This window comes from Microcaecilia unicolor, chromosome 8 (genome assembly GCF_901765095.1).
Source record: "Microcaecilia unicolor chromosome 8, aMicUni1.1, whole genome shotgun sequence".
Taxonomy (NCBI): Eukaryota; Metazoa; Chordata; class Amphibia; order Gymnophiona; family Siphonopidae; genus Microcaecilia; species Microcaecilia unicolor.
In genome coordinates this window covers 61,326,679-61,351,641 of record NC_044038.1, presented here as the reverse complement: position 1 = coordinate 61,351,641, position 24,963 = coordinate 61,326,679, and the positions used below count along the sequence as shown (strand labels likewise).

The 24,963-nt window shown below is 43.3% G+C and overlaps 1 protein-coding gene across 1 annotated transcript in view; it reads left to right on the top strand.

The window, feature by feature from the left end:
* The window catches only part of NLRC3 (NLR family CARD domain containing 3), an 81,387-nt gene extending 57,200 nt beyond the window's left edge, over positions 1-24,187 (top strand). Inside the window, exons 10-18 of the mRNA XM_030212590.1 lie at positions 159-242; positions 1,608-1,691; positions 10,124-10,207; positions 12,011-12,094; positions 12,331-12,414; positions 14,950-15,033; positions 15,719-15,802; positions 21,648-21,731; positions 23,787-24,187. Coding sequence (XP_030068450.1) covers positions 159-242; positions 1,608-1,691; positions 10,124-10,207; positions 12,011-12,094; positions 12,331-12,414; positions 14,950-15,033; positions 15,719-15,802; positions 21,648-21,731; positions 23,787-23,877 — 763 coding nt within the window. The 3' untranslated portion in view covers positions 23,878-24,187. The remainder of the gene's footprint in view (positions 1-158; positions 243-1,607; positions 1,692-10,123; positions 10,208-12,010; positions 12,095-12,330; positions 12,415-14,949; positions 15,034-15,718; positions 15,803-21,647; positions 21,732-23,786) is intronic.
* The last annotated feature ends 776 nt before the right edge of the window (positions 24,188-24,963 follow it).

Here is a 24,963-nt window from a genome sequence, read left to right as displayed (position 1 = left end):
TGCGGTAAAAGGGGGCCTCAGCATGGGTCAAAAACACGATCTGATGCTAGCGCAGGCCCCATTTTACCGCAGCTTAGTAAAAGGACCCCCTCAGTTACTTGTTCAGTGACCAGAGATTTAATTTCCACACATTCATTGTTTCATCCTCCTTTGTACAGTCTCTGTAGCAGTTCCATCAGTAATGCCGGGGTTACTGCACTGACAGATGCACTCCAGTCCAACCAGGGTCTAATCAACCTAAAGTAAGTCTCCTTTTGTATCTTTTCTCCTTTTGTTTACAGAAAACATTTAGTGAATTTTTAGAGCGTCCGAAAGAAAGAAATCTATAGTATTGCCTATAGGGAAAGGATTAAATGAGGGCATTCCTGCACAGCTCTGCCAGTGCACCTTGGTCCTGCCCTGCACCACCCCCTGCTTTGCTGGTGCACCTTGATATCGGCCTATAGCTCCTATGCAGGTCTGCCGGTGCATCTCAGTCCTGATCTGTAATGTCTTCTGCTATACACAACAAAGAGAGTCCAAGTCTCCCACAAAAACACAAGAAAACGACAAAAAAAACAAGCGGAAGGAATCCAGAAAGACCAAACTAAAATCACGGGTGTAAAAAAGCCAAAGTATTCCACATATAGCTTGTCCTTGAGCATCTTGCCCTGCAGCACTTCTGGGTATTTCAGTGTGAAGGCCCCAGCAAGTTGTACAAATGCACCTTAATCCTGAGTATGAGCACACTGATTTACTCCTGCTCTGGGGGCCTCCTGTCTCTTTAGTTATTGCTCCTTTCTTCATTATCATAGATCCATCTTGCCTTAACCTATGCAATTCACTTATTCCCGCTTTATGTTTATTACTCCCTTATGCTTTCCATAGCATCTCTCTAGACCGGCACAGAGAGATTATATACTCCTATCAGCAGGTGGAGACTGAGAACAAACTGAGCTGTAAGTAAGCCTATAAGTGAGCGTGCAGTCCCCTGAAAGCCAGTCTGTTCTCATTCTCGGCAGATGGTAGCAGTGGTAAGCCTGTGCAGTCCTGTTAGCTGAGGGGCCCTGGGTTTTTGGTTCTGGATAGTACCCGGGGATGTTTTTCTCTCCGTTTGGAATTTAAGGCAGCTAACTCTCTTTAAAAGGCCCTTTCAAATTATTTGGTTGGCTTCTTTCCTGCCCAGTGCTGTTTTTTAGATGAATGATAGTTATGAGACCTGTGATTAGGGTGTGATTGCATCATTTCTGCAGCACTTTAAGCCCTGAATCACCCCCAGAAAGGCTGAGCTGCACAATCCAGTTCAGGTGGAGGAGTAGCCTAGTGGTTAGTGCAGTGGTCTTTGATCCTGGGGAACTGAGTTCAATTCTCACTGCAGCTCCTTGTGACTCTGGGCAAGTCACTTAACCTTCCATTGCCCCTGGTACAAAATAAGTACCTGAATATATGTAAACCGCTTTGAATGTAGTTGCAAAAACCTCAGAAAGGTGGTATATCAAGTCCCACCCCCCCCCCCTCCCTTTATACTATACTGGTCCTTTTGCTACATTTTCTGTTATTTAATCAAAAGAAAAAGGAGTTGTCAGGCTACAGTTCAATCCAGTCTTGTTCTTGGTTTTTTTTTTTAGTCTTCGGGAAAATTCTATCAGTGTGGAAGGAGCGAAAGAGATTGCGAATGCACTGCACCAGAACTGCACACTGCGGGACCTGGAGTAAGAGGCCCAGTCCTTTTTTTGATTATTATGTTCATTTTGTTTTTCATTTATTAAAATTTATATTCTGCCCTTATCCACAGTCAATATAATTCAGGGACTAAGGGCCAATCTATGTTCAGCACTTATACTGGAGACCTTCATATTTCACTATGGTGCAATTCTTTAAGCGGGCGCCTCCTTTTAGGTGCTCCAATGTTACGAGGTGAGAACCTATTGTAAAACGACAGATTCTGTTATAGAATACTAGCGTCGCCCAGCATCAGGTGCGCCAGTGGTGTAGCTATGTGGGGCCACGGGGGCCTGGGCCCCCGTAGATTTGGCCCTGGACCCCCCTGCTGACGACCCTCTCGACCCCCCTCCCGCCGCCAACCCTCCCCCGCTGTGGGCTACCTTTGCTGGCGGGGGACCCCAATCCCCGCCAGCCGAGGTCCTCTTCTTCCTGCGAAGGCTTCATTCTGTTTTTGATGTCCTGCATGTCTTTGTTCTGTTTCTGTGAGTCTGACGTCCTGCACATACAATGTGCAGGATGTCAGAAACAGAACAAAGCCTTCGTGGAAAGAAGAGGACCTCGGCTGGCAGGGATTGGGGTCCCCCGCCAGCAGAGGTAGCCCACGGCGGGGGAGGGTTGGCGGCGGGGGAGGGTTGGCAGCGGGAGGGTTGGCACTCTGTAGCACTTCTGCACATGCTTAGGAGCTCTTTTACTAAGCAGCGGTAGAGCTAACCCACGGGTAGCGTGTGCCAAATTGATCTTACCACAGGGGTAGCGCGAGCACCCTGCAGTATTTTCAAAGTTGGCACATGCTGTTTCCTGTGGTAGAAAATATGTTTATATTTTCTACCTTGGGGTCGCTCCTGGTAATCAGCAGCACAGCCACATTGGTGTGCACTGCTTGATTACCACACGAGTAGCGCGTGAGCCCTTACCGTTAGGTCAATGGAGGGTGGTAAGTACTCAGGCAGTAAATAGCTGCTCACTACTTTTAATTTAACCACACGGCCATTTGCTGTCCTCATTTTAAAAAGCCCCCTTTCCCAGCCACAGTAAAAAATGGTCCAGCATGCGCCAATTTTACACGTCCGCATTACCACAGGCCACATTTTACCGCAGCTTAGTAAAAGGATCCCTTAAAGAATTGTGCATAGGGTGTTTACACAAATATGTGCTAATTTTTAGTGCTAATTTTGCACCTTGATATCGAATTGCCTTTCATGTGTGTCTTGCCTTACCAGAATTTCTGGAGACAAAGAGCTAACCAATGAGGAGTTACAATGGTTTTAGATCTTTTGTAAGTAAGATGTAGCAAGATTGTGATCTGGTTACTCTTTAGTTAATGGTCTTATTATAAGTAGTACTGCTCATTTATATTGTGCTACAAGTCATACACAGATACAGTGGTGGAAATAAGTATTTGATCCCTTGCTGATTTTGTAAGTTTGCCCACTGACAAAGACATGAGCAGCCCATAATTGAAGGGTAGGTTATTGGTAACAGTGAGAGATAGCACATCACAAATTAAATCCGGAAAATCACATTGTGGAAAGTATATGAATTTATTTGCATTCTGCAGAGGGAAATAAGTATTTGATCCCCCACCAACCAGTAAGAGATCTGGCCCCTACAGACCAGGTAGATGCTCCAAATCAACTCGTTACCTGCATGACAGACAGCTGTCGGCAATGGTCACCTGTATGAAAGACACCTGTCCACAGACTCAGTGAATCAGTCAGACTCTAACCTCTACAAAATGGCCAAGAGCAAGGAGCTGTCTAAGGATGTCAGGGACAAGATCATACACCTGCACAAGGCTGGAATGGGCTACAAAACCATCAGTAAGACGCTGGGCGAGAAGGAGACAACTGTTGGTGCCATAGTAAGAAAATGGAAGAAGTACAAAATGACTGTCAATCGACAAAGATCTGGGGCTCCACGCAAAATCTCACCTCGTGGGATATCCTTGATCATGAGGAAGGTTAGAAATCAGCCTACAACTACAAGGGGGGAACTTGTCAATGATCTCAAGGCAACTGGGACCACTGTCACCACGAAAACCATTGGTAACACATTACGACATAACGGATTGCAATCCTGCAGTGCCCGCAAGGTCCCCCTGCTCCGGAAGGCACATGTGACGGCCCGTCTGAAGTTTGCCAGTGAACACCTGGATGATGCCGAGAGTGATTGGGAGAAGGTGCTGTGGTCAGATGAGACAAAAATTGAGCTCTTTGGCATGAACTCAACTCGCCGTGTTTGGAGGAAGAGAAATGCTGCCTATGACCCAAAGAACACCGTCCCCACTGTCAAGCATGGAGGTGGAAATGTTATGTTTTGGGGGTGTTTCTCTGCTAAGGGCACAGGACTACTTCACCGCATCAATGGGAGAATGGATGGGGCCATGTACCGTACAATTCTGAGTGACAACCTCCTTCCCTCCGCCAGGGCCTTAAAAATGGGTCGTGGCTGGGTCTTCCAGCACGACAATGACCCAAAACATACAGCCAAGGCAACAAAGGAGTGGCTCAGGAAGAAGCACATTAGGGTCATGGAGTGGCCTAGCCAGTCACCAGACCTTAATCCCATTGAAAACTTATGGAGGGAGCTGAAGCTGCGAGTTGCCAAGCGACAGCCCAGAACTCTTAATGATTTAGAGATGATCTGCAAAGAGGAGTGGACCAAAATTCCTCCTGACATGTGTGCAAACCTCATCATCAACTACAGAAGACGTCTGACCGCTGTGCTTGCCAACAAGGGTTTTGCCACCAAGTATTAGGTCTTGTTTGCCAGAGGGATTAAATACTTATTTCCCTCTGCAGAATGCAAATAAATTCATATACTTTCCACAATGTGATTTTCCGGATTTAATTTGTGATGTGCTATCTCTCACTGTTACCAATAACCTACCCTTCAATTATGGGCTGCTCATGTCTTTGTCAGTGGGCAAACTTACAAAATCAGCAAGGGATCAAATACTTATTTCCACCACTGTAAATCCAGTAGATATGAGTTGATTATTCTGTAGTGAAATTAAACAGTGGATGGCTGAAATGGTTTGGATTAGATTTGAACATCTGACTGGACTGAGGTGGAACATCTGGACCTGTTAGAATCAAACTCCTGCAGTTCTTGTCTGGATATAATAGAGCACTTTGGTGTGACTAGTAACTCTTAGGACTGTCGTCAGCAGTGTTCATGCAGCGTTGGCCCTAGCTTTATTGCTGGTGAATTATCACTCTAGTGCTATTTTTTGATGATGACTTTGTTCCACAAAGGAGGAAGGACAGATATTTGCTAACAGCAACAATATGAACTGGAACGTTGCCTTACCAGGAACGTTTTGGTTGGTTTTATGGCTAGGGGAAGGCAGGGATGGATCTGCAGATGCTAGCTTGCCCAAAAGTTGGTACATCAACTGAAATGGCAACTCAATGGGGGTAATGTCAATGTCTTCAACTTAGATCTGCACCACTAGTATTTTATAATATAACATAGGTACTTGTGTGTCTTTTTAACATGTTAAAATAGGGACCTTCCTGCTTAAACACTGGCTTCAGGATCAACCCCCTTCCTTTAGTATTGGCAAAATAAGCTGCATGCTTTAATGATGTGGGAATCATATGGGGCATGGTATCACTCTAAAAGGCAAAAGATCTTTCCGTCAATCTGGGAGGCATATCTTCAATCCATGTCTGCCAAAGCATGTAGCCTTGTGCTAAATGGATTTCAGAGGGTGCATCATGGAAATTAGAGTTTTCTGGGGCTCCTAGGGGACGGGAGGGGGTGGGTATGGTACAGGGCCAGTGCTGGATAGCTATAGATAGGTGGCATGGGGTCATGAGTCGAGACCCTATAACCAACATTGGCTTCTATTTGGTAGCTTGTTAACACTGGCTTTGTTGGGTGGGTTTTTTTTTAATAACAGGTGGGAGCTTTCTAGGGGGAGCTTGTATATTTGTTTAATGTGCTTGTGAACGAGGCAATGTACCGTTTGTAGCTTGTTTATATCGTGTTTTTCAGTAAAAGATTTAAAATAAAATAGGAACCGTCCTGCTTACTTAACCTAGGAGCCCTGTTATAAAATTTTCTTTATAGGGCTAGATTCTATTTATGACACCTAAAAAAATTGATGCTGAAAAATATACGCCTGTGCATTCTATAAACTATGCCTAAACTTAGGTGCGGGTTATAGAATATGCCTAAATTAAGATGTAGTTTATAGAATATGCCTAGCACCCATTTCCTGCCAACTAAAGCCTGGTGTAAATGCTGATGCCTAAGTTATCTGAGGAACAGGCATATTCTATAACGCTGTCAGGGGCATTTTCAAAAGAGAAGGGTGCCCATCTTCCGACACAAATTGGGAGATGGGCATCCTTCTCTCAGGGTTGCCCAAATCGGCATAATTGAAAGCCGACTTTGGGCGTCCTCAACTGCAGTCTATCGCAGGGACGACCAAAGTTCACGGGGGCATGTCGGAGGCGTAGCGAAGGCGGGACTGGGGCGTGCTTAACACATGGGTGTTCTCTGCCGATAATGGAAAAAAGATTTGTTCGACTTTCCTTGGTCCAATTTTTTTCATGACCAAGCTTCAAAAAGGTGCCCAAACTGACCAGATGACCACAGGAGGGAATCGGGGATGACCTCCCCTTACTCCCCCAGTGGTCACCAACGCCCTCCCACCCTAAACAAAAAAATATATATATTTTTTGCCAGCCTCTATGCCAGCCTCAAATGTCATACCCAGCTCCATGACAGCAGAATGCAGGTCCCTGGAGCAGTTTTAGTGGGTGCAGTGCACTTCAGGCAGGCGGACCCAGGCCCATCCCCCCCACCTCTTACACTTGTGCTGGTAAATGTGAGCCCTTCAAAACCCATCCAAAACCCACTGTACCCACATGTAGGTGCCCCCCTTTACCCCTTAGGGCTATGGTAGTGGTGTACAGTTGTGAGGAGTGGGTTTTGAGGGGGGTTGGGGGGCTCAGCACTGAAGGTAAGGGAGCTATGCACCTGGGAGCAATTTCTGACGTCCACTGCAGTGCTTCCTAGGGTGCCCGGTTGGTGTCCTGGCATTTGAGGGGGGGGGGGGGGGTCAGTGCACTATGAATGCTGGCTCCTCCCATGACCAAATGCCTTGGATTTGGTCGTTTCTGAGATGGGCGTCCTCAGTTTCCATTATCACCGAAAACCGGGGACAACCATCTCTAAGGATGACCATCTCTATGGTCGACCTAAATGTTGAGATTTGGGCATCCCCGACCGTATTATCAAAAAGAAAGATGGACACCCATCTTGTTTTGATAATAGCGGTTTACCTGCCCCTTTGCCGGGACGTCCTTAGAGATGGGCGCCCTTAGAGATGGTCGTCTCCATTCGATTATGCCCCTCTGTGTGTAAATTCTAGGAATGCCAATTAAGTTGCGTGCGCAAAACAGAATATGACCAGTTTTGTGTGTGCAACTTAGGTTGCACTTTATAGAATTTGGTGGATGTGTAAAAATGGATGAGGTTTTGATTGGGGTTGGCAAGACTGTTGGCTGGTTAAGAAACTGTTGACCGGGTTTTCTCCCAGGCTGTGTCTGTGAACATTTAGGTGACCCCATCCCTGCATAAAGCTAGCACAATACAATACTTAACCTTGTCACAGGCAAGTGGTCATAGGGTTGATTCCTTCTGTTTAGGGCTTTTCCATAATTTATGCAAATAACTAGTGGAACCCAGCCCATTTCCTGAACAATGAAACGGGCCCTAGGAAGGCTTTCTTGTAAGCAATTTTTTGTCTCTCCCTTGCCCTCCCCTCCATGTCCAGCGATTCTTCCCTTCCCTCCCCTCCATGTCCAGCGATTCTCCTCTTCCCTGCCCTCCCATCCATGTCCCGTGATTCTCTTCTCTCCTGTTCACTCCTCCCATCCCATCCCATCCCATCCCATCCCATCCATGTCCATCGATTCTGCTGTGCTGTGCTCTGCCCTGCCCTCGATGTCCCGCAATTCTCTCTTCCACCTCATCGTTTTCTGGTTGGCCTGGCTGGCTTCCCTTCTGTTGGTAACATCCTGACGTCAGCTCGCCTCCAGCGTTCCCTTACCTCTCACTTTTCCGCCCTCTGATGTCATTACTTTTGACACAAGGGCGGGGCAGTGAGGGGGAATGGAACGCTGGAGGCTGGCTGATGTCATGAGATGTTACGAACCCAGACAGCGATGAAACGTTGGAGGTGCAAATTATTATATAGGATATTTATATTCGAATATTGTTGTGAAATACACAGTAAAGGTTTCCTTCAGGCAGCTTGTAGATCCTTCCAGGCAATAGATGGGCCCCTTACCTGTACCTTTCCCAGATGACAGTACTAGTCCCTTTCATGATGCCATTACCATTAGCTTTCATTTCCCACTTGAAAGCTTAATCCTTTAAGTACCAATAAAAAGATGCTTTTTAATGTATTTGGGTCTCCTCTGATGCATTATATGGTCTGCAAAAGTGTCAATTGTGTCTTTCCAAGATAGAAATGCACACATATATATTCAAATACAGACTGTAAGAGCTTCTTTGAACTTAGAAGCTAGAACACGATGGCAGAAGGGAACCATAAGCTTCACTGAATCTGTTGTCTTAACATAGATCACAGTTCTCTGTCTTCTCCTCCACACCTTTATAATTAAGGATCCTCCAGGTGTACCCCACATTTTCTTGAATTCTGTTACTCTTTTTGTCTTCAACATATCTACATGGTTGCTATGCCATGCATTAATCATCTCTTTCATGAAAAAGTCTTCTTATGTTGCTCCTGAGTTGGCGGCCTGTTATGACATCTTGCTGTAGTTTTCACCCTGCTCTATAGAGTGCCCAGGAGGTAAATTGGCACTTTGGATCAATCTTAGGGTGAGGCTGATTGAAGGTCTTTTGCATGTGCCAACGTGGTAGACACTCAGGGCCCCTTTTACCAAACAGCAGCAAATGGGGGCCTACGCTGGCAGTGGTGCGTGTTTTTCATGCTCGCTGAGGCCCCAACAGCGGGTAAAAGGGAAGTCTCTCTTTCTTACAGGAAATGGCTGTGTGGCAAGTAAAGCACTTGCTGCATGGCCATTTTGGTGGGGAGCCCTTACTGCCATCCATTGAGGTGCGGTAAGGGCTCCCATGCTAACCCAGCAGTTACCAGGCAGTGCACGGCATTGCCTGATTACCGCCAGGTACACTCCAGCGCTACAAAAATAAATATATTTTTGTAGTGCTGGATATGGCAGCGCACTAGGGGTGGGAAGTACCGCCAAGCTGCTTTGGTAGCCCAGCAGTACTTCCTATTTAGCAAGCGGTAATCCTGCATTGGGCTTACTGCCGCTTAGTAAAAGGGGCCCTGAGATGGCAATCCTATAAAAGGGCACCTATTTTTAAGTGCCAAGATGGAGCCTATACAGGCCTATTCTATAAGGGAAAGCAGGTGCCTACATTCTTTTTTTTTATTTTTTATTTATAGCCATTTAAATTTTTACAAGCGATAAAACAACTTGTTGGAAATACAGAGAAAATAATATATAGGAATTATTTCAGTCAGGTAAATCTATTCTGTTCCTTAGATCACTAAATAGGGAGAGTGAAACAAGACAAGGAGATCAATTAAACAATAAACAGAAAAAAACGTGGTATTAACCTGATTATCCCCAGATAATCTAATTCATTATTCCACATTGATCATCTGGTTGGCTTCTTCAAGGCCAATACGGTGTATAGTCAAATCATTAAATTGAAAACATACTTATTGTCCAATATTAGTTAGAAATAATACATCTGATTTCATTCTTTCTCTTTTAAAAACCAGAAGTTATTTAACAATACATATACTTAAGTCTCTAATTCAAATCCCACTGATTAAAGTAATCCCAGTTTTCACAGGCTTCACTCCTTTTAAAGTAATAATTGAGGAAATATTTCTGAGGAAAACTTTAGGAGTCATACCCGGAACTCTGGGAAAAACAATAATCTCGATATTAATCATCTATAATAATCATTTTATTATTCAAAGTTTCTGGTCTATTATCATTTTCAAAATCATAACCACTTCTTGCTCGTGTAGAATCATTTGTTATATAAATTTTTCACTCTCAAAGGGTTCAGTTAACTTGTCCATGTAACTCTGTAATAAAATTATATCTGAAACAAAATGATTTACTGCCACCGTTAGGTCCCGAAGCGCCTTCCAGATGGTATTCAATGTAACCTCCACGGGAGCCAAAAACTCCAAGTTGATTTCTCTTAGGTGTTTAGGAGTGGTTCCGCCGATGCCTACATTCTTTTATAGAGTATTAGCATCATGTGGGCAGTTTGGGGGGGTACAGTTGCCATTAGTTTGTTAGCGATCTAGGCATGTGCATTTTCAACAGCTCTATGCATTTAAATTCGATGCAAGCAATTATACCCCAGTTTCTGTTTTTCCCTCTAGCTTGACAGCAAATCTGTTGCATGATGAAGGCACTAAGGCAATTGCCCTAGCCCTGAGAGAGAATCAGACGCTAGCTTCTCTTCAGTAAGTCTCTTGCAACTTTAACTTTTAATAAGCTAAAGAAACTATTACAGCCCAGTGATAGTATTATTATTATTTATTTAGATTTTGCTCACACCTTTTCAGTAGTAGCTCAAGGTGAGTTACGTTCAGGTACACTGGGTATTTCCCTGTCTATGGAGAGCTCACATCATTCATTGTTCCAACCACTAGGCCCCACTGCCATCCTGAACTAGAAGTGTGAGAGAGTTGAAATTCAAACATTGTGGCTGATCTATTAACTATAAATCAGAGCTTTCTACCTGGACATTTTCTAGAATTTATTCTTGTGACTGAATGATTTTGTTGTGACCATATTTTGAGTATTGTGTGCAATTTTGGTTGTCCCATCTCAAAAAATATATACCAAAACTAGAAAAGGTGCAGAGAAGGGCAACCAACATGATAAAGGTGATAGAATGATTTCCTTATTATAAAGTGCTAAAGCGCTTAGGATGAACTTAGTACTAAAGCAAGGCACTTAAACAACAATTAATTTGCACCCACTTCTGGGATTGAACACAGCCAGAGGAGGACAGAGAGACATTAGACCAGCTGTTCTGGTTAGCTGAGAATATTTCCAGTTAATAGAAACTGCTGTTACAAACACTAGGCTATCATGTATTATTGTATGATTTAAATACTCTTACAACCTGTATGAGTATTGACTCAATACTTCCTGTTGCTGGTACTAAACATTCAATAATGCAAAGTTGCATGCCTGTATCAGGTGTTCTCTGAGGACACCAGGTGTATTACTCTTAGAGCTTTGCTTACAATTCTTTGACCAGGATGACACTTTGAGTATGAGGACTGCATATTCTAAGGGTGGAATTCAGTTATTTCTCCTCAAGAACGCAATCAAATGAAAGAGAAACATAATCTAGGAACCACTATTATCAGCCCTGGATTAACCATTAAATAAAATAAGTATGTGCTTGGAGCACCACAGAGTTCTTTCCCCTAGCTATCATGCCCTTAACTCTTTCACTGCTGTCTGTCACACCCATTATCCAACATGAATTTCAATGTTTTGCTAATCATTATAAATATACACAATGTTTTGTTTTGTACAGTAATGATATTTCTCAGCACTTATAGAGTGTTAATGTCTTCAGTTAAGCAATGGGAGGGCTGAGGGGCACCATTGCTGGGCTGTGCTTAGGGCATCAGTTGGCCTTAATCCAACCATGACTATATCATCACAATTGAAGCTCTGCTGTGACATTTATGGCAGAACAATTTAAATTAATGCTGGTCTCTACTTTACCTTCTTGCAGGGGCAGCTCAACCATTAGGCCACCTGAGGCGAGGGTGCCTCAGGCGGCACTTATCAGGAGCGGCACCTCGGAGGGGCGGCATCTCCCCTTTGCGGCATTTTACCTCATGGTGATGTTCCAAACCCAGCATGACAGTGATTCCCATACGCTGCCCTGCTGTAGCCAGCACCCGCCTCTTTCCTTTACTGCGGCTGCTTCTCTGATGTAACTTCCTGTTTCGTCAGAGGCTCAGCCAACCGCAGAAAAGCCAGGCAGGGCAGCCTATGGGAATTGCTGCTGCTGGGTTTGGAATGTCACCATGAGGTAAATCGCAGCAAAGGGAAGGGGGGCATCTTGGCCCGGGGGGGGTGGGGGGGACAGCACGTTAGCTCTACCTCAGGCGGCATCTTGCTTTGGGCCGGCCCTGCCTTCTTGTGTATATCTTGTGTGTTCCAGTTGAAAATACAGTTACTGATTGGAAAGGTCCACAAACAGACTTTATATGTGCTATTTCTTTCTCTTTGTGAAGTCTCCAGTGGAACTTCATACAGTCGAGAGCTGCAAAGGCCTTGGCCCAAGCACTACAATTCAACAAGAGCCTGACAAGCCTCGAGTAAGTGACTGCCCACTCCAGGCTCTGTTATTCTGTCCAAAGATCTTGGGATTCTCCAGTTAAAGGGAGGTTAGTGGAGGGACCAGAGATCTGGGTTGATGAATGAAGATTTCTGGTGTAGAGTTCATGGCTGCAGGAGATGTGACACTTACAAGATGGTTGGTGGGTGGAAGGGGAGGGGAGTTATTGATTGCAGGCAAGCAGTTGAATTCCAGCCTTTTCCATCCTCTTTTCAGTTTGCAGGAGAACACAATTGGAGATGAGGGGATGATGGCACTCTCAGCAGCTCTGAAGGTGAACACAGTTCTCACAGCCCTCTAGTACGTATTAGTGATGCACAGGCACTTGTAGCATCACAAACAGCAACTTGGTAAAGGTTGGAGGAAAGACACAGTAAACTGTGGATCAGCTGAGGGAGGGAGAATGCAGAATATACCTGTCACTTGTTTAACACCCTGCATTTGTTTAACTGTTTTGAAAAAGAGACCAGTGCAGTGCTGATAGCTCAGCTGCATAATTCTTATACTGTTCCAATTGAAGGTATCACAATCTGGAAAAAAAAATCCAGCTGGAAAATATTATGGGATCTTTAAAGGAACAATGAGACTTCAGGGACTGTTCTAAAAACTTGCAGGTCAATTTTCAGAAGGATTTATGTGGTGGGTAGCAGGTATTACTGTGCTTAAAATATTGCCACAGCCAGTGCTTCTCTGTTAGCCGTATAAATGACCATGCAGCCAAATTGAAATGTTTTAATTTGGGTGGCATTTTGGGGGGAGGGGCAGGGGGCAGAGAAAAAAGTTATGAGTGTCAGAATTCAGCAATTCTCTATATAATTTATGCATTCAAGTTCGAATGCACGAATAGCAGATATAACTTTAAACAGATAAGAAATGGTGCTACTTCCATGAACAGCAATGCTGAAAATCTGCATGCCTTTACAATGTATTTCTTATCCATTTAAAGTGAAGCTGTCCACTAAATATTGACACTTTTATTTTTGCACAGTACAACATGGATCAGTGTTTCCCAAGTCTAGTTCTGGAGCACCCCTTGCCAATCAGGTTTTCAGGATATCCACAATGAATATGCATGAAAGAGATTTGCATATAATGGAGGCAGTGTATGCAAATCAAGTTCATGCAGATTCATTGTGGATATCCTGAAAACCTGATTGGCAATGGGGTACTCCAGGACTGGGCTTGGGAAACACTGACTTAGATTGTTTAGAACATTTTGGTATTTCTGTTGTATTTTATTATTAATAGCATTTGCATGGAAAATGGATTTTTGTCCTAACCCCCCCCCCCCCCCCCTCAAAGACATACACTTTTCTGGTCCCAGTTGGGACACCTTTCTCTCCCTGCCTCACACATGGTGTTGGATCCTTCCTGTATCTTATAGGTAGCAGCCAGTGTATGACATGTAGCAAGCTCCAGTAAACTTTGATTTATGCTATGTTTCCACAATGGGTCTGCTGGTAGTTGCAGGGTTCAATAGCAATAGCAATTTATTGTTTATATACCACTGTATCCCTGGAAAGGTTCACCACGGTTTACAACATTTAATACAGAACATCCATATAATAGAATAAGACAAGGATTAATAACACAAAAGTACAATCTCATCTTTAAAAAAAATCTCAAATATAATATAGGAAGACAGAAATTCCTAATCATGGATCATCAAATAAAAAGTTTTTAATCTCTTCCTAAAAATAGTATAAGATGTCTCTAAATGTAATATAGAAGATAAAGAATTCTAAAATGGAACAACCATAAATGAAAACGAAGATTTACAATATTTTTTAAAACAGATACCCTTAGCACTTGGAGTCCCAAAAATCAGAGATTGCTATAATTGGATCGAATGACAAAATGGAAAGTCATGAAAAATATGAATCAACATTTCCAAACTGAACCCATATATTACTTAAAATAACATACAATCTGCTTTGCATAATACCCTTTTATTTAAGGGAAGCCATTGTAATGCCTGGAAACAGGGAGTAACCCTATCGAATTTCTTTAGCCTAAAGATCAAACGGGCACTATATTTTATATAAGCTGAAGCGTAGCCATTAACTTAGTTGACAGTCCTAAGTACAAAACATTATAGTAATCTATAAGGGGTAAAACAAGCATCTGAACCAGCAAAGTAAAAGTAGACTGATCAAAATAAGACCTCACCAATCTTAAGTGACTAACCGCCTCCCCTTTTTACAAAGCCATGCTAGCGGCTGCCAGTGTGGTAATACCAACACACCCATTCAAGTGAATGAGCTGTGTTGGCATTGCCGAGCAGCAGCTGCTAGCGTGGCTTTGTAAAAATGGGGGGGGGGGGGGGGGGGGGGCGGTAAGTAAGTTTTGGAAAAAGCTTTTTTTCCCCAAAGATGATTAATTTGTGGTTCAAAAGTCAAAGATGAGTCAAGAATGATACCTAATACCCTAGATTTGATTATGAGGAGGGTCAAGGTTTCCTTTTCAAGAGGCTTTAATTTACAATGACTCAGTTTCTTCCCTCTACTGACTCTGCCTTCCACCTAACAAATCAAATACCAAGGGAATCAGGTCAACACTTCTCCCCATACCCCATTTGACTTGGTCACCAAGATCTGCCATCTGAGCTGTCTGCCACTACCTCACTATAACAGCCAAATGCATTTTCGTTTGTGGCAATCCCAAGCCTGACTAGCATTAGCACTAAATATAAAATCTGAGTATCAAATCTGAATTGTATCTTATGCCATCTGTTTTTTAAATTATTGCAAGTAAGACACTTCTGGGTCTAAACTGAGGAATATTTTAAATATCTGAAGCAAAGTTGATCTAAATGTTAAACTGAATGTCTTACAGCCTGCAGGGAGCCTCTATTGGAGTGAATGGTGCCAAAGCTCTGGCAGAGGCCTTGATGGTCAACAGGAGCCTGACAACCTTAGAGTAAGTATTCTTGGAATTTTAGAAAGATGAATAATGATACAAGTGCCTGATAGACTGCCAGGTTGGCCCACACCAGCTATTTTCCATACGTTATTAGAAATCAAGCAGGGCCTATAGTATTGCAGTGTTCACGGCTATGAGTGCCCCCATGTCTTTTCTATTCCTGTTGTAATTCTCAGAAATTTATTGCCTACATTGGGTGGAGGGGCTCCATGGGGGTAATTCTATAAGTGGAAGACTCTGATGCAAATAATTTGAACCAGAAGATTTACTCTTTCTATTCTCCTTTCCCCCATTTTCTTTAAATCTCTTCTGCTTTGGCCGGATCTAGTACCACTTTAATGGAAGAGATGACTTCTTATCCTTGTCAGTGTGGTATAGCGGGGGAGTTTAGACACTTTCTTCTTTCGGAGATTAAAATCAACATAGGTTTTGGAACCCAAAGTCGATCCTAAATTATGTCCCTGCCCTTTTTCGGCTTGTGTGTTAAGGCCACTTAATTGCTCACCTTCATCATTGTCAGTCCTTTAGATTGTAAGCTCCTTTGAGCAGGGACTGTCCTTCTATGTTAAATTGTACAGCCCTGCGTAACCCTAGTAGCGCTTTAGAAATGTCAAGTAGTAGTAGGCTGGTTGTTTTATCTATTCATTTTGTTCTGAGTATTTTTACCTCCCATTTTTCACAGCCTAAGAGGAAACTCCATTGGTGTTGCTGGAGCGAAAGCCATGGCCAGTGCACTGAAAGCAAATACTAGCCTCCGAATTCTGAAGTAAGTAACATTGTTACAAGGCCAGTGACTTCATTGAATGGTAGAGAAGCCTCTGGCAATCATAGCACCCTACTATCCCCTTTTCAGACTAGTGATATTACATAGTTGCACTTTATTAATACTTTACGTCCCGATTATTCATGAGAGCTTCTAGTAATGAGACTCAGAATCCACCTACTGGAATAGTGCACCTAGATCGGTGTATGGAACCTCTGAGAGACCTGTGGAAGCACAAAGCTGCATGTCTAATATAGGGATGTGTATAGAAAATATTTCACTTAATTTTTGGACTTCCTTCTTAGATTTTATTCAGTTTCACATATTTGTGTTAATAAAACTGCAATGCACATTAAATTATATGTTAACACAGGTCAACATTTTGCGTACAATATGGGCCCTTCTGCTAAGCTGTGTTAAGTAGCTAACATGGGTTTTACCACACGATAGACCGCATTAATGCTTTCTGCACAAAAAAAGCATAGGTGTAGTTTGCCTAATTCGTTTGGGGAGGCAAGGGGTAAGGAGTTCAGATTAGTGGTGGAGCTCCCCTCAGATGGGCATTGATTACCTTTCTGCCTATTCAAGGTTGTTAAAACACATGCGGACTGTGAAATATTGCAGGAAGACCTTAGGAAATTGGAAGACTGGGCATCCAAATGGCAGATGAAATTTAATGTGGACAAATGCAAAGTGATGCACATTGGAAAGAATAATTCAAATCATAGTTACCTGATGCTAGGGTCCACCTTGGGGGTCAGCACTCAAGAAAAAGATCTAGGTGTCGTTGTAGGTAATATGCTGAAATCTTCTGCTAAATGTGTGGTGGTGGTCAAAAAAGCAAACAGGATGCTAGGAATTATTAGGAAAGGGATGGTGAATAAAACCGAAAATAGTATAATGCCTCTGTATCACTCCATGATGCCACCACACCTTCAGTATTGCGTTCAGTTCTGGTCATCGTATCTCAAAAAAGATATAGCGGAATTGGAAAAGGTTCAAAGAAGAGCGACCAAAATAATAAAGGGGATGGAACTCCTCTCATATGAGAAAAAGCTAAAGAAGTTAGGACTCTTCAGTTTGGAAAAGAGATGGATGAGAGGAGATATGATTGAGGCCTACAAAATCCTGAGTGATATAGAGCGAGTAGAAGTATATCGATTTTTTTACTTGTTCCAAAAGTATAAAGACTAGGGGATACTCAAGGAAGTTACATGGACATACTTTTAAAACAAATAGGAGGAAATATTTTTTCACTCAACGAATAGTTAAGCTCTGAAACTCTTTGCCAGAAGATGTAGTAACAGTGGTTAGCTGGGTTTAAAAAAAGTTTGGACCAGTTCCTGGAGGAAAAGTCCATAGTTTGCTATTGAGACAGACATGGGGAAGCCACTTCTTACCTTGGGATTGGTAGCATGGAATGTTGCTACTAACTGGGTTTCTGCCAGGTACTTGTGACCTGGCTTGGCCACTGTTTGGAAACAGGATACTGGACTAGATGGACCATTGATCTGACCCAGTATGGCTACTCTTATGTTCTTATGTTCTCCATTTCTTTTGTTTTGACCTTGTCTTTGTGTTTCCCTTTATCCCACCTTTACTCTTCAATTTGCCTCTCCCCCTCCTGCACTCACTCCTCACCTTTCCACACACATTCTTCCTCCCCAACGTTTCATAATTCCCTCATACGTCACCTCTTTCGCATTCCCTCCCTCCTTGAATTTTCCCTCCATACCATCCTTTTCCTCCTTCCTTCTTTCTACTTCTGGCCCCTTCCCAATCATCTTTCCTCTCTACCCCTCTCTCAGTAATTCTTCCTCCCCTCTCATTTCTCTCCATCCCCTGTCCTTACCCTCCCTCTCCTCTTGATCCACCCATGATCTCTCTCCTCCTCACTTCCTATCTCCCTCTCTTTCTCCTCCTGCCCTCTCTTTTTCCTCCTGGTACTCTCTCTTACCCTCCAACCACTCTGGCATATACTCTCCTCATCTTTCTCTTTCCTTCCCCTTCCACCTGACACTCTTTCTCTGGGATGTCAGAGCATTTTTTTTCACTTGGGATAGCCAAACAAACCAAGCTCTGTCTCTGCCTCTCTTCCCCTTCCCTGATGCTATGTGGAGCAAAGAATTGGTAGGGCCATGGCCCCTGTGACTTATCCCATTCTGCTGCCTATGCACTCCCTCTCATCCTCTTCCCCAACACACTTCCATCCTCTCTCCACTGCCAGATGCTGTGTGAACTAACACAATGAAATTTTCAAAGGTGACATACTTCATTTTCTAAAATTTAAAAAAATAAATATTTTGTACCTTTATCTGATCATTTTATTTTTCCCGTTAGGTTGGTGTTGGTCTCTTTTTACTACTTCCTCTTTTTTTTGCTTAAGTCCTTCTCACATCCATTTTCTATTTTGTCACTCCTCCATCTTCTTCCCTGCAACTCTGTCTAACATCAATCCTTTTGCTTTAGCTTTTTTTCTCCATTTCTCTTATCTGCTTTTTAAAAATCTACTTTAAGCTAGATTTTATTCCTCCTTTTTTCACTCCAGCCCAGTATCCCTCCCATTTTCATCTCTGTCTCATTCCTGTTTTTCAGCAACCTTCTTCCAGGTCTCAGGCCCAGCACTAGTCTCCAGCTCCCTTGTCTCAATCACCAGGCCTAACATCAAACACAACTTCTCTTTTCTAAGTCCCCAGCTCCAGCATCAAGTGGCAGCAACGTTTTCCCAATGCCCAACCTCAGGATTGTCCTCCACCTACTCTCTCCTTCTCACCACCCCCCAACTCTTATAGCTCAACATTCTTCCCTCTCTCTAACTTCTACTCTTGAAGCCAAACATCTTCCCTCTCTCTCCTCCCATATTTGTAGCCCAACATCTCACTCTCTTTCTCCTCTCCTCCATAGTCAGCACCCCTCCCCATCCCTTTCTTCTCCTTCTTCCCTTAGTCAGCATCTCATCTCTATCCCTTTCTTCTTCTTCCTCCAGTCAGCAACCCCCTTTCCAATGGTGCAGTATTTTTCCTTCTCTCTCTCTCCTCTCAAATGATCCAGCATGTCTCCTTCCCTTCCCCCTCCCCAATGATCCAGCATGTTTCCTTCCCGTCCCCTTCCCCAATGATCTAGCATTTCTCCTTCCCCTCCCCAATGATCCAAAATTTGTCCTTCTCCCTTTCCTTCTTGTCCTAATTGTCCAGCATTCCTCCTTTTCCCTTCCCTCCCTAATCATCCAGTATTTCTTCTTCTTTCTCCCCTCCTCAATGGTCCAGCATTCCTCCTTCTCCCTTCCCTCCCTCAAGGTCTAGCATTTCTCCTTCCTTCTCCCCTTTCCCTCCCTAATGGTCCAGCATTTCTCCTTCTCTGTTCCCTCCCTAATGATTCAGCATTTCTCTCCTCCTCCCTCCAGCCAACATTTCTCCTCTCTCCCTCTCCCAATGGGCTAGCATTTGTCTTTTTCCCTCCTCCAATGGTTCTTCATCTCTGCTTCTTGTTCCCTCCCTAACTGGTGAACCAGCATCTCCCTTGGCCTCTCAAGCTCCCCCCTCCCCATTTAAATCTTAGAGTGGCGATACCTATGTGCTGCTCACGCCATTCCCACGTCTTCACTCTGATGGTTCCCACCTGTATGGCAACAGGAAGTTGTGTCATTGTGAAGGCTGTGGTGAGGGTGTGAGCAGTGCGTATGCATCGCTACTCTTGTTGCTGGCCACTGCTCCAAGCATAAAAAAAGTTTTGAAAGGTGAGGGGGGGGGGGCTTCAGAGACCAATGGAGATTGGAGATACCAGATCACTGGGTGGGGGGGATTTAAAATGGGATGCTTGACGATGTGTGGGTAAATTTACATGTGTATAGCCTGAGCAAGAATATACTTTTATCTGGACTGAATGATGGTGTTTCTGAGGAATAGGGCTAGGGAGAGGCTTGTATTTACACATACATTTAAGAAAATTCAGCCATTTGCATGTAAATTAATCCAGAAAATGTGTGCAAGGTAAATAGCAAATCCATGGGGTAATTTTGAAAGTGGAAGTACTTGCATACTGCAGTCTGAAAATGTGATGATGCTTGACAATGGAAAGTATGCTCATACTTTTTACATGTGCACAGAGTTATAAAATTATACCCCTATTAAACTGCAAGAATTGGCAGTGATGTTATCTATTTTATTTATTTAAAAACATTTATATCCTGTTGATCCAACAACAGACCTCAGCAAGTTCCAAAAGAGATGCATAATACAACAAATAAAACAAACATAACATGTTTGTGGACTATTGCAAGGTTTGGTTCTTAGGCTGGTTATTTTTAACAATTTGATAAGCAATATTGAGGAAGAACTGCCTGGTAAGTTTTGTCTCTTTGCAGATAATATCAAAATTTGCAATACAGTTAACACTAGAGGACGACAGGAATCATTTTTGAAGGTTTTGGCTGATACCGAACCTGTGGCTGAATTTAGTCAATCAGTCAGTCCGTCTGTCCCCTGGGCCACAATGTGGGGACCTGTGCTATAAGGACTAGTAGCCTAACAACTGGGAAACCTGGAAGAACGCAATCGACTACAGCTCAAGGATCCTCATGTAGTCCAGCACCTCTGTACATTTGGACTCACGAAGGCAATAAAGTGCCCTTTAACCACTAGGGGTCAGCAAACATTTATTGGCCACCTAACATGCATTCTAAACCAGGGTCCTTCTAATTTACAGCCCGAGTGGCACAACTGAGGACTTTACATTTAACTTTGTAAATGGTTGTGTTTAGCTTGGCTGTAACTTTGAAGGACGATTGATAGTATACAGTTGTCAAATTAATTATTTGCCAACTTAAGAAAGTGTGCTAAGCCAGGGTCACCATACTTGCACGCAAATGTGGGAATACTGTATACAAATTAGGATTTACTGGGTGTACCGTAGACTGAATGGTACTTTCTCCTCCACCTGCTGTGTACAGTGAACCCACTGAAGCATAACAGTTAATACCTAATCCAAAGCTGGTGTTAACTGGTCAGCGTATACATTGTATCTTGAAATCTTTTGTGCTATCAGCCCAAGCCCCCTTACCAAACTCACTCCAAGCTCTTTCCCCTTTCCCTCCCAGTCCCTGATCTAGAGATGCTCAGCTCCCTCTCTGGAATGAATCCTTATCGTTCTGGAGGGTCCCAAACTTCACTGTGGGAGATATATGAGAACCCTTCTGCCAGTACCACTGCATGCGGCCGTTTATTTGCACATCACCACCATCACGTCATAGTGATAAAACACTGCTAAGCAGTATCGCATGTCAGTGTGCATCAGTGGCTTGCATATGCCTCCTGCTGGTGAAGATCAGGAGCTTCTGGGAATGGTGTGGATTCCTTCTGGAAGTGTGTGTGGGCGGGGTTTGGAAGGAGGGAAACTGATTAGAGTCTGGATCAGTGGGTCTGATGAAGTGGGAGAGCCAGATTGGGGTAATTTTGATGGAGGTTTTGGAGATAGAGTACCTTCTAGCAGTCCTTTCACTAAGGCTCGGTTAGCACAGTGGATTTTGTAATTCACAGTTTGCATGTTATACTTTTCGGGTTAACGTGTACACTAATAGATGTGTGTGTGAGATATGGGGGCATTTTTTGTTTGCAGATGTGCACAAAAATTTAGTATGCTGCCTGTTAAATGGCATGTTAACATGCATGTAAAAGTTTTAGTACCCAGATCATAAAGAACATTTTTCTTACTATTCTTATTAAAATTATTGCATGTTGCCATAATTCAGTAGAAGCTTACTCAGACCTCTTATTTTAATAGCAGGTAGCTGTATTCTTCCCTCCTTTCCAATGTTGTGCTCTTAATACAGTTTCTTTCCATATCTCTGCAGTCTTCAGGAGAACTCACTGGGTATGGATGGAGCAATCTGTATTGCCACTGTTCTAACAGGCAACCACAGCCTCACGCATATCAAGTAAGAGCCTAATTGCCATATCAGAATCAGAAACATGGCTGGGAAAAGGGATGACACACTTGGGGGACAGCATATAAATTGGTCTGTTCTTTGCAAGCCTGTGCTGTCTGGCATTGCCATAGCATAATGAACCCGATCTTTATGGATTTATTTGGCTATTTGTTATTGCTGTTAAGGCAGCTGTTCAGCAGTCTCAGAAGAAAGATGCATAAAATATGCTTCAAAGGAGATACAAGCTAGAGAGATGTTAAACAACAAACCCTGAATATAGAATTTATTGGGCCCTTACACAGTAAATACTAAGACATTCTTATTAGAAAAAAGAAAATGCACAGGGCAATTCTGTAAATTGGCACCTCAGTCTAGACCAAGGAGGTTTAATTGACAGGAGACGGTGGAAGCGTGCTCGGCCCATTATCTGGCCTGAAGCCAATAGGTGTAGCTTGCCTCCATACAAAGTAATGTATTTTGAGTGTATCAAGATGGCAGCTGCGTGGTAGGGAAACAATTAAACCACCTTGGGTGTAGATGGCTTCAGCCTTGTCGTGTGACATTGTCTCCTGTCAATCAAACCTCCTTGGTCTAGGTCAGTGTTTCTCAAGTCGGTCCTGAAGTACCCCCTTGCCAGCCAGGTTTCCAGGATATCCACAATGAATATGCAGGAAAGAGATTTGCATATAAAGGAGGCAGTGTATGCAAATCAATGTCATGCATGTTCATTGTGGATATCCTGAAAACTTGATACCAGTTTAAAAAGAACCCTAGCTTCAATTGGCGGTCAGTGTAATTTAAGATAAAAAGAGAAAATGCTGTCATATTTAGATAGACCGAAAATTAGGCATACAGCTGTGTTTTGCATGGTCTGCAGTTTCTTGACCTTTAGTGCAGTCCAAATATACCAGATTACAATAATCAAGCTGCGAGAGTAAAAGCACCTGTGTTAAACACTTAGACTCCTGTTTACAAAGCCGTGCTAGTGGCTGGTGTTGCAGTACTGCCGACAAATGGGCTGTTTGGCAAAGCCGCATGGCAGCCACTACCGCGGCTTTGTAAACACCAAGGTTAAATTGATCTACCTCGAAGAATTTTCAAACACAGTGCAATTTCCTCAATAAAAAGAAACACTTCTTTATCAACGGGGCAACCTGCACCTCCATGTCAACCTGAATTCCCAGGCTCTTAATAACAATGGATAGTTTATATTCTACATGGTTGATACAAATAGTATTAGGGATATAATCTGGCTTACTATTAAAGGGAAATGGGACTTGATATACCGCCTTTCTGAGGTTTTTTCAACTACATTCAAAGCGGTTTACATATATTCAGGTACTTATTTTGTGCCAGGGGCAATGGAGGGTTAAGTGACTTGCTCAGAGTCACAAGGAGCTGCAGTGAGAATTGAACTCAGTTCCTCAGGACCAAAATCCACTGCACTAACCACTAGGCTACTCCTCCACTAGCAACATTCTATGTAGCAAACTGCCCTTGCAGATCAGCAACGCGGCGGCGCAGGCTTCTGTTTCTGTGAGTCTGACGTCCTGCACATATGTGCAGGACGTCAGACTCACAGAAACAGAAGCCCGCGTGGCCGTGTTGCTGATCTGCAAGGGCAGGCTTCTACAGTGGAATGTTGCTAGTTTATTTTGTACCAGGGGCAATGGAGGGTTAAGTGACTCGCCCAGAGTCACAAGGAGCTGCAGTGGGAATCAAACTCAGTTCCCCAGGATCAAAGTCCACTGCACTAACCATTACTTTCTAACAGAAACCAGAGAGAGGGGAGATCCCACACTGCTTCGGGGCATAAGTTCAAACCAAGGACTAGCTAAAAAGTCTTCAGCCTGGAAATGGGTAACTTGGCACCTCTAACTATGAACAAAATGGGTTGTGTATTTAAAATGTTACCAGAGCAAGAAAATTTCTTATACATTCATTCATACATAGATAGTAAACATGAGTTTGAGTTTTTCAGTAGAATTGCAATTACATTTCATGTGCTATATGGCTGCATCTAGCTGTGGTCTGTTAATTTCGATGTGTCTATTTAACTTCCAGCCTGCAAGGAAATCGAATTGGTCAATCAGGAGCCAAAGTGATCTCTGATGCTATTAAAACAAAATCTCCAGACTGTGTGGTTGAAATCTGAAGAGTGATGTAGTCTGGACAGCTGCTACGGAGACAAAAGGAGCACACCTGGAGAAAAGGAAGAAAAAGGGGAAAATGGCAAAAAGAGAAACGGAAGAAAAGCAGGGAATGGACAACAGTAATGACAGTGCAGAGTGAGGAACTGTCTCCTCTGATACCTCCTCTCTGGTAGAGTAAGGCACCAAGAGAGGCCATTTTCCTTTTCCTAATCATATGCCAGAATATAGAGGAGCTGAGTAAACAGCAGGTTTCTACCCTGCAGTAAAAGAGACAATGGCTTGCACTCTTCCTACAGGAAGCCAGGATTTAACTTTGTAAGCAGGGGCTCTTTTCTGTTTAGAACAGTATATATGGAATGAGGGCAAGGTGCTTTAAAAGCAAGAGGGAGGCCTAGGATTAGGATGAAGCAAGGAGCGTTGCTTTTTTGGGTAGATGCCGAAAGAATCCCCATTCTGCCACAGGCTAGGGCAGGGGTAGGCAACCACGGTTCTCAAGGGCTGCAATCCAGTCAGGTTTTCAAGATTTCCACAATGATTGTGCATGAGAGTTATTTGCATGCACTGCTTCCGTTGTATGCAGATAGCTCTCATCCATTTTCATTATGGAAATCTTGAAAACCCCTGAACTAGGGGAAGTTATTTTAGCTCTTTATATGGCCTATGTGCAGGAATTCTACCCTGGCCATCCAGCCCAAAGAAGGCTGCAAGTAAACTGGAGATCAATTTTCACGACCACCACATAAACTTTTTTAAAAGGACAAGTTATCCCTGTAAAGCAGAGGTTTTCAATCCAGTCCTCAAGACACACCAAGCCAGATATCTTCAGTGAATATGCATAAAATAAATTTGCATGCATTGCCTCTATTGTATATCAAATCTCTCATGCATATTCATTGTAGGTATCCTGAATACCAGACTGCCTGGGTGTGTTTTGAGGACGGGGTTGAAGAAGGGAAAATTACAGTAACTAGAGCTCTTGAGCTGTACACTTCACTGTATACAGTGATGTAGCCAGATATAGTATTTTGGGTGGGCACACAATCTCCCCCCCCCCCCCCATGCTTTCTGCTCCTGCATCACCAACTCCA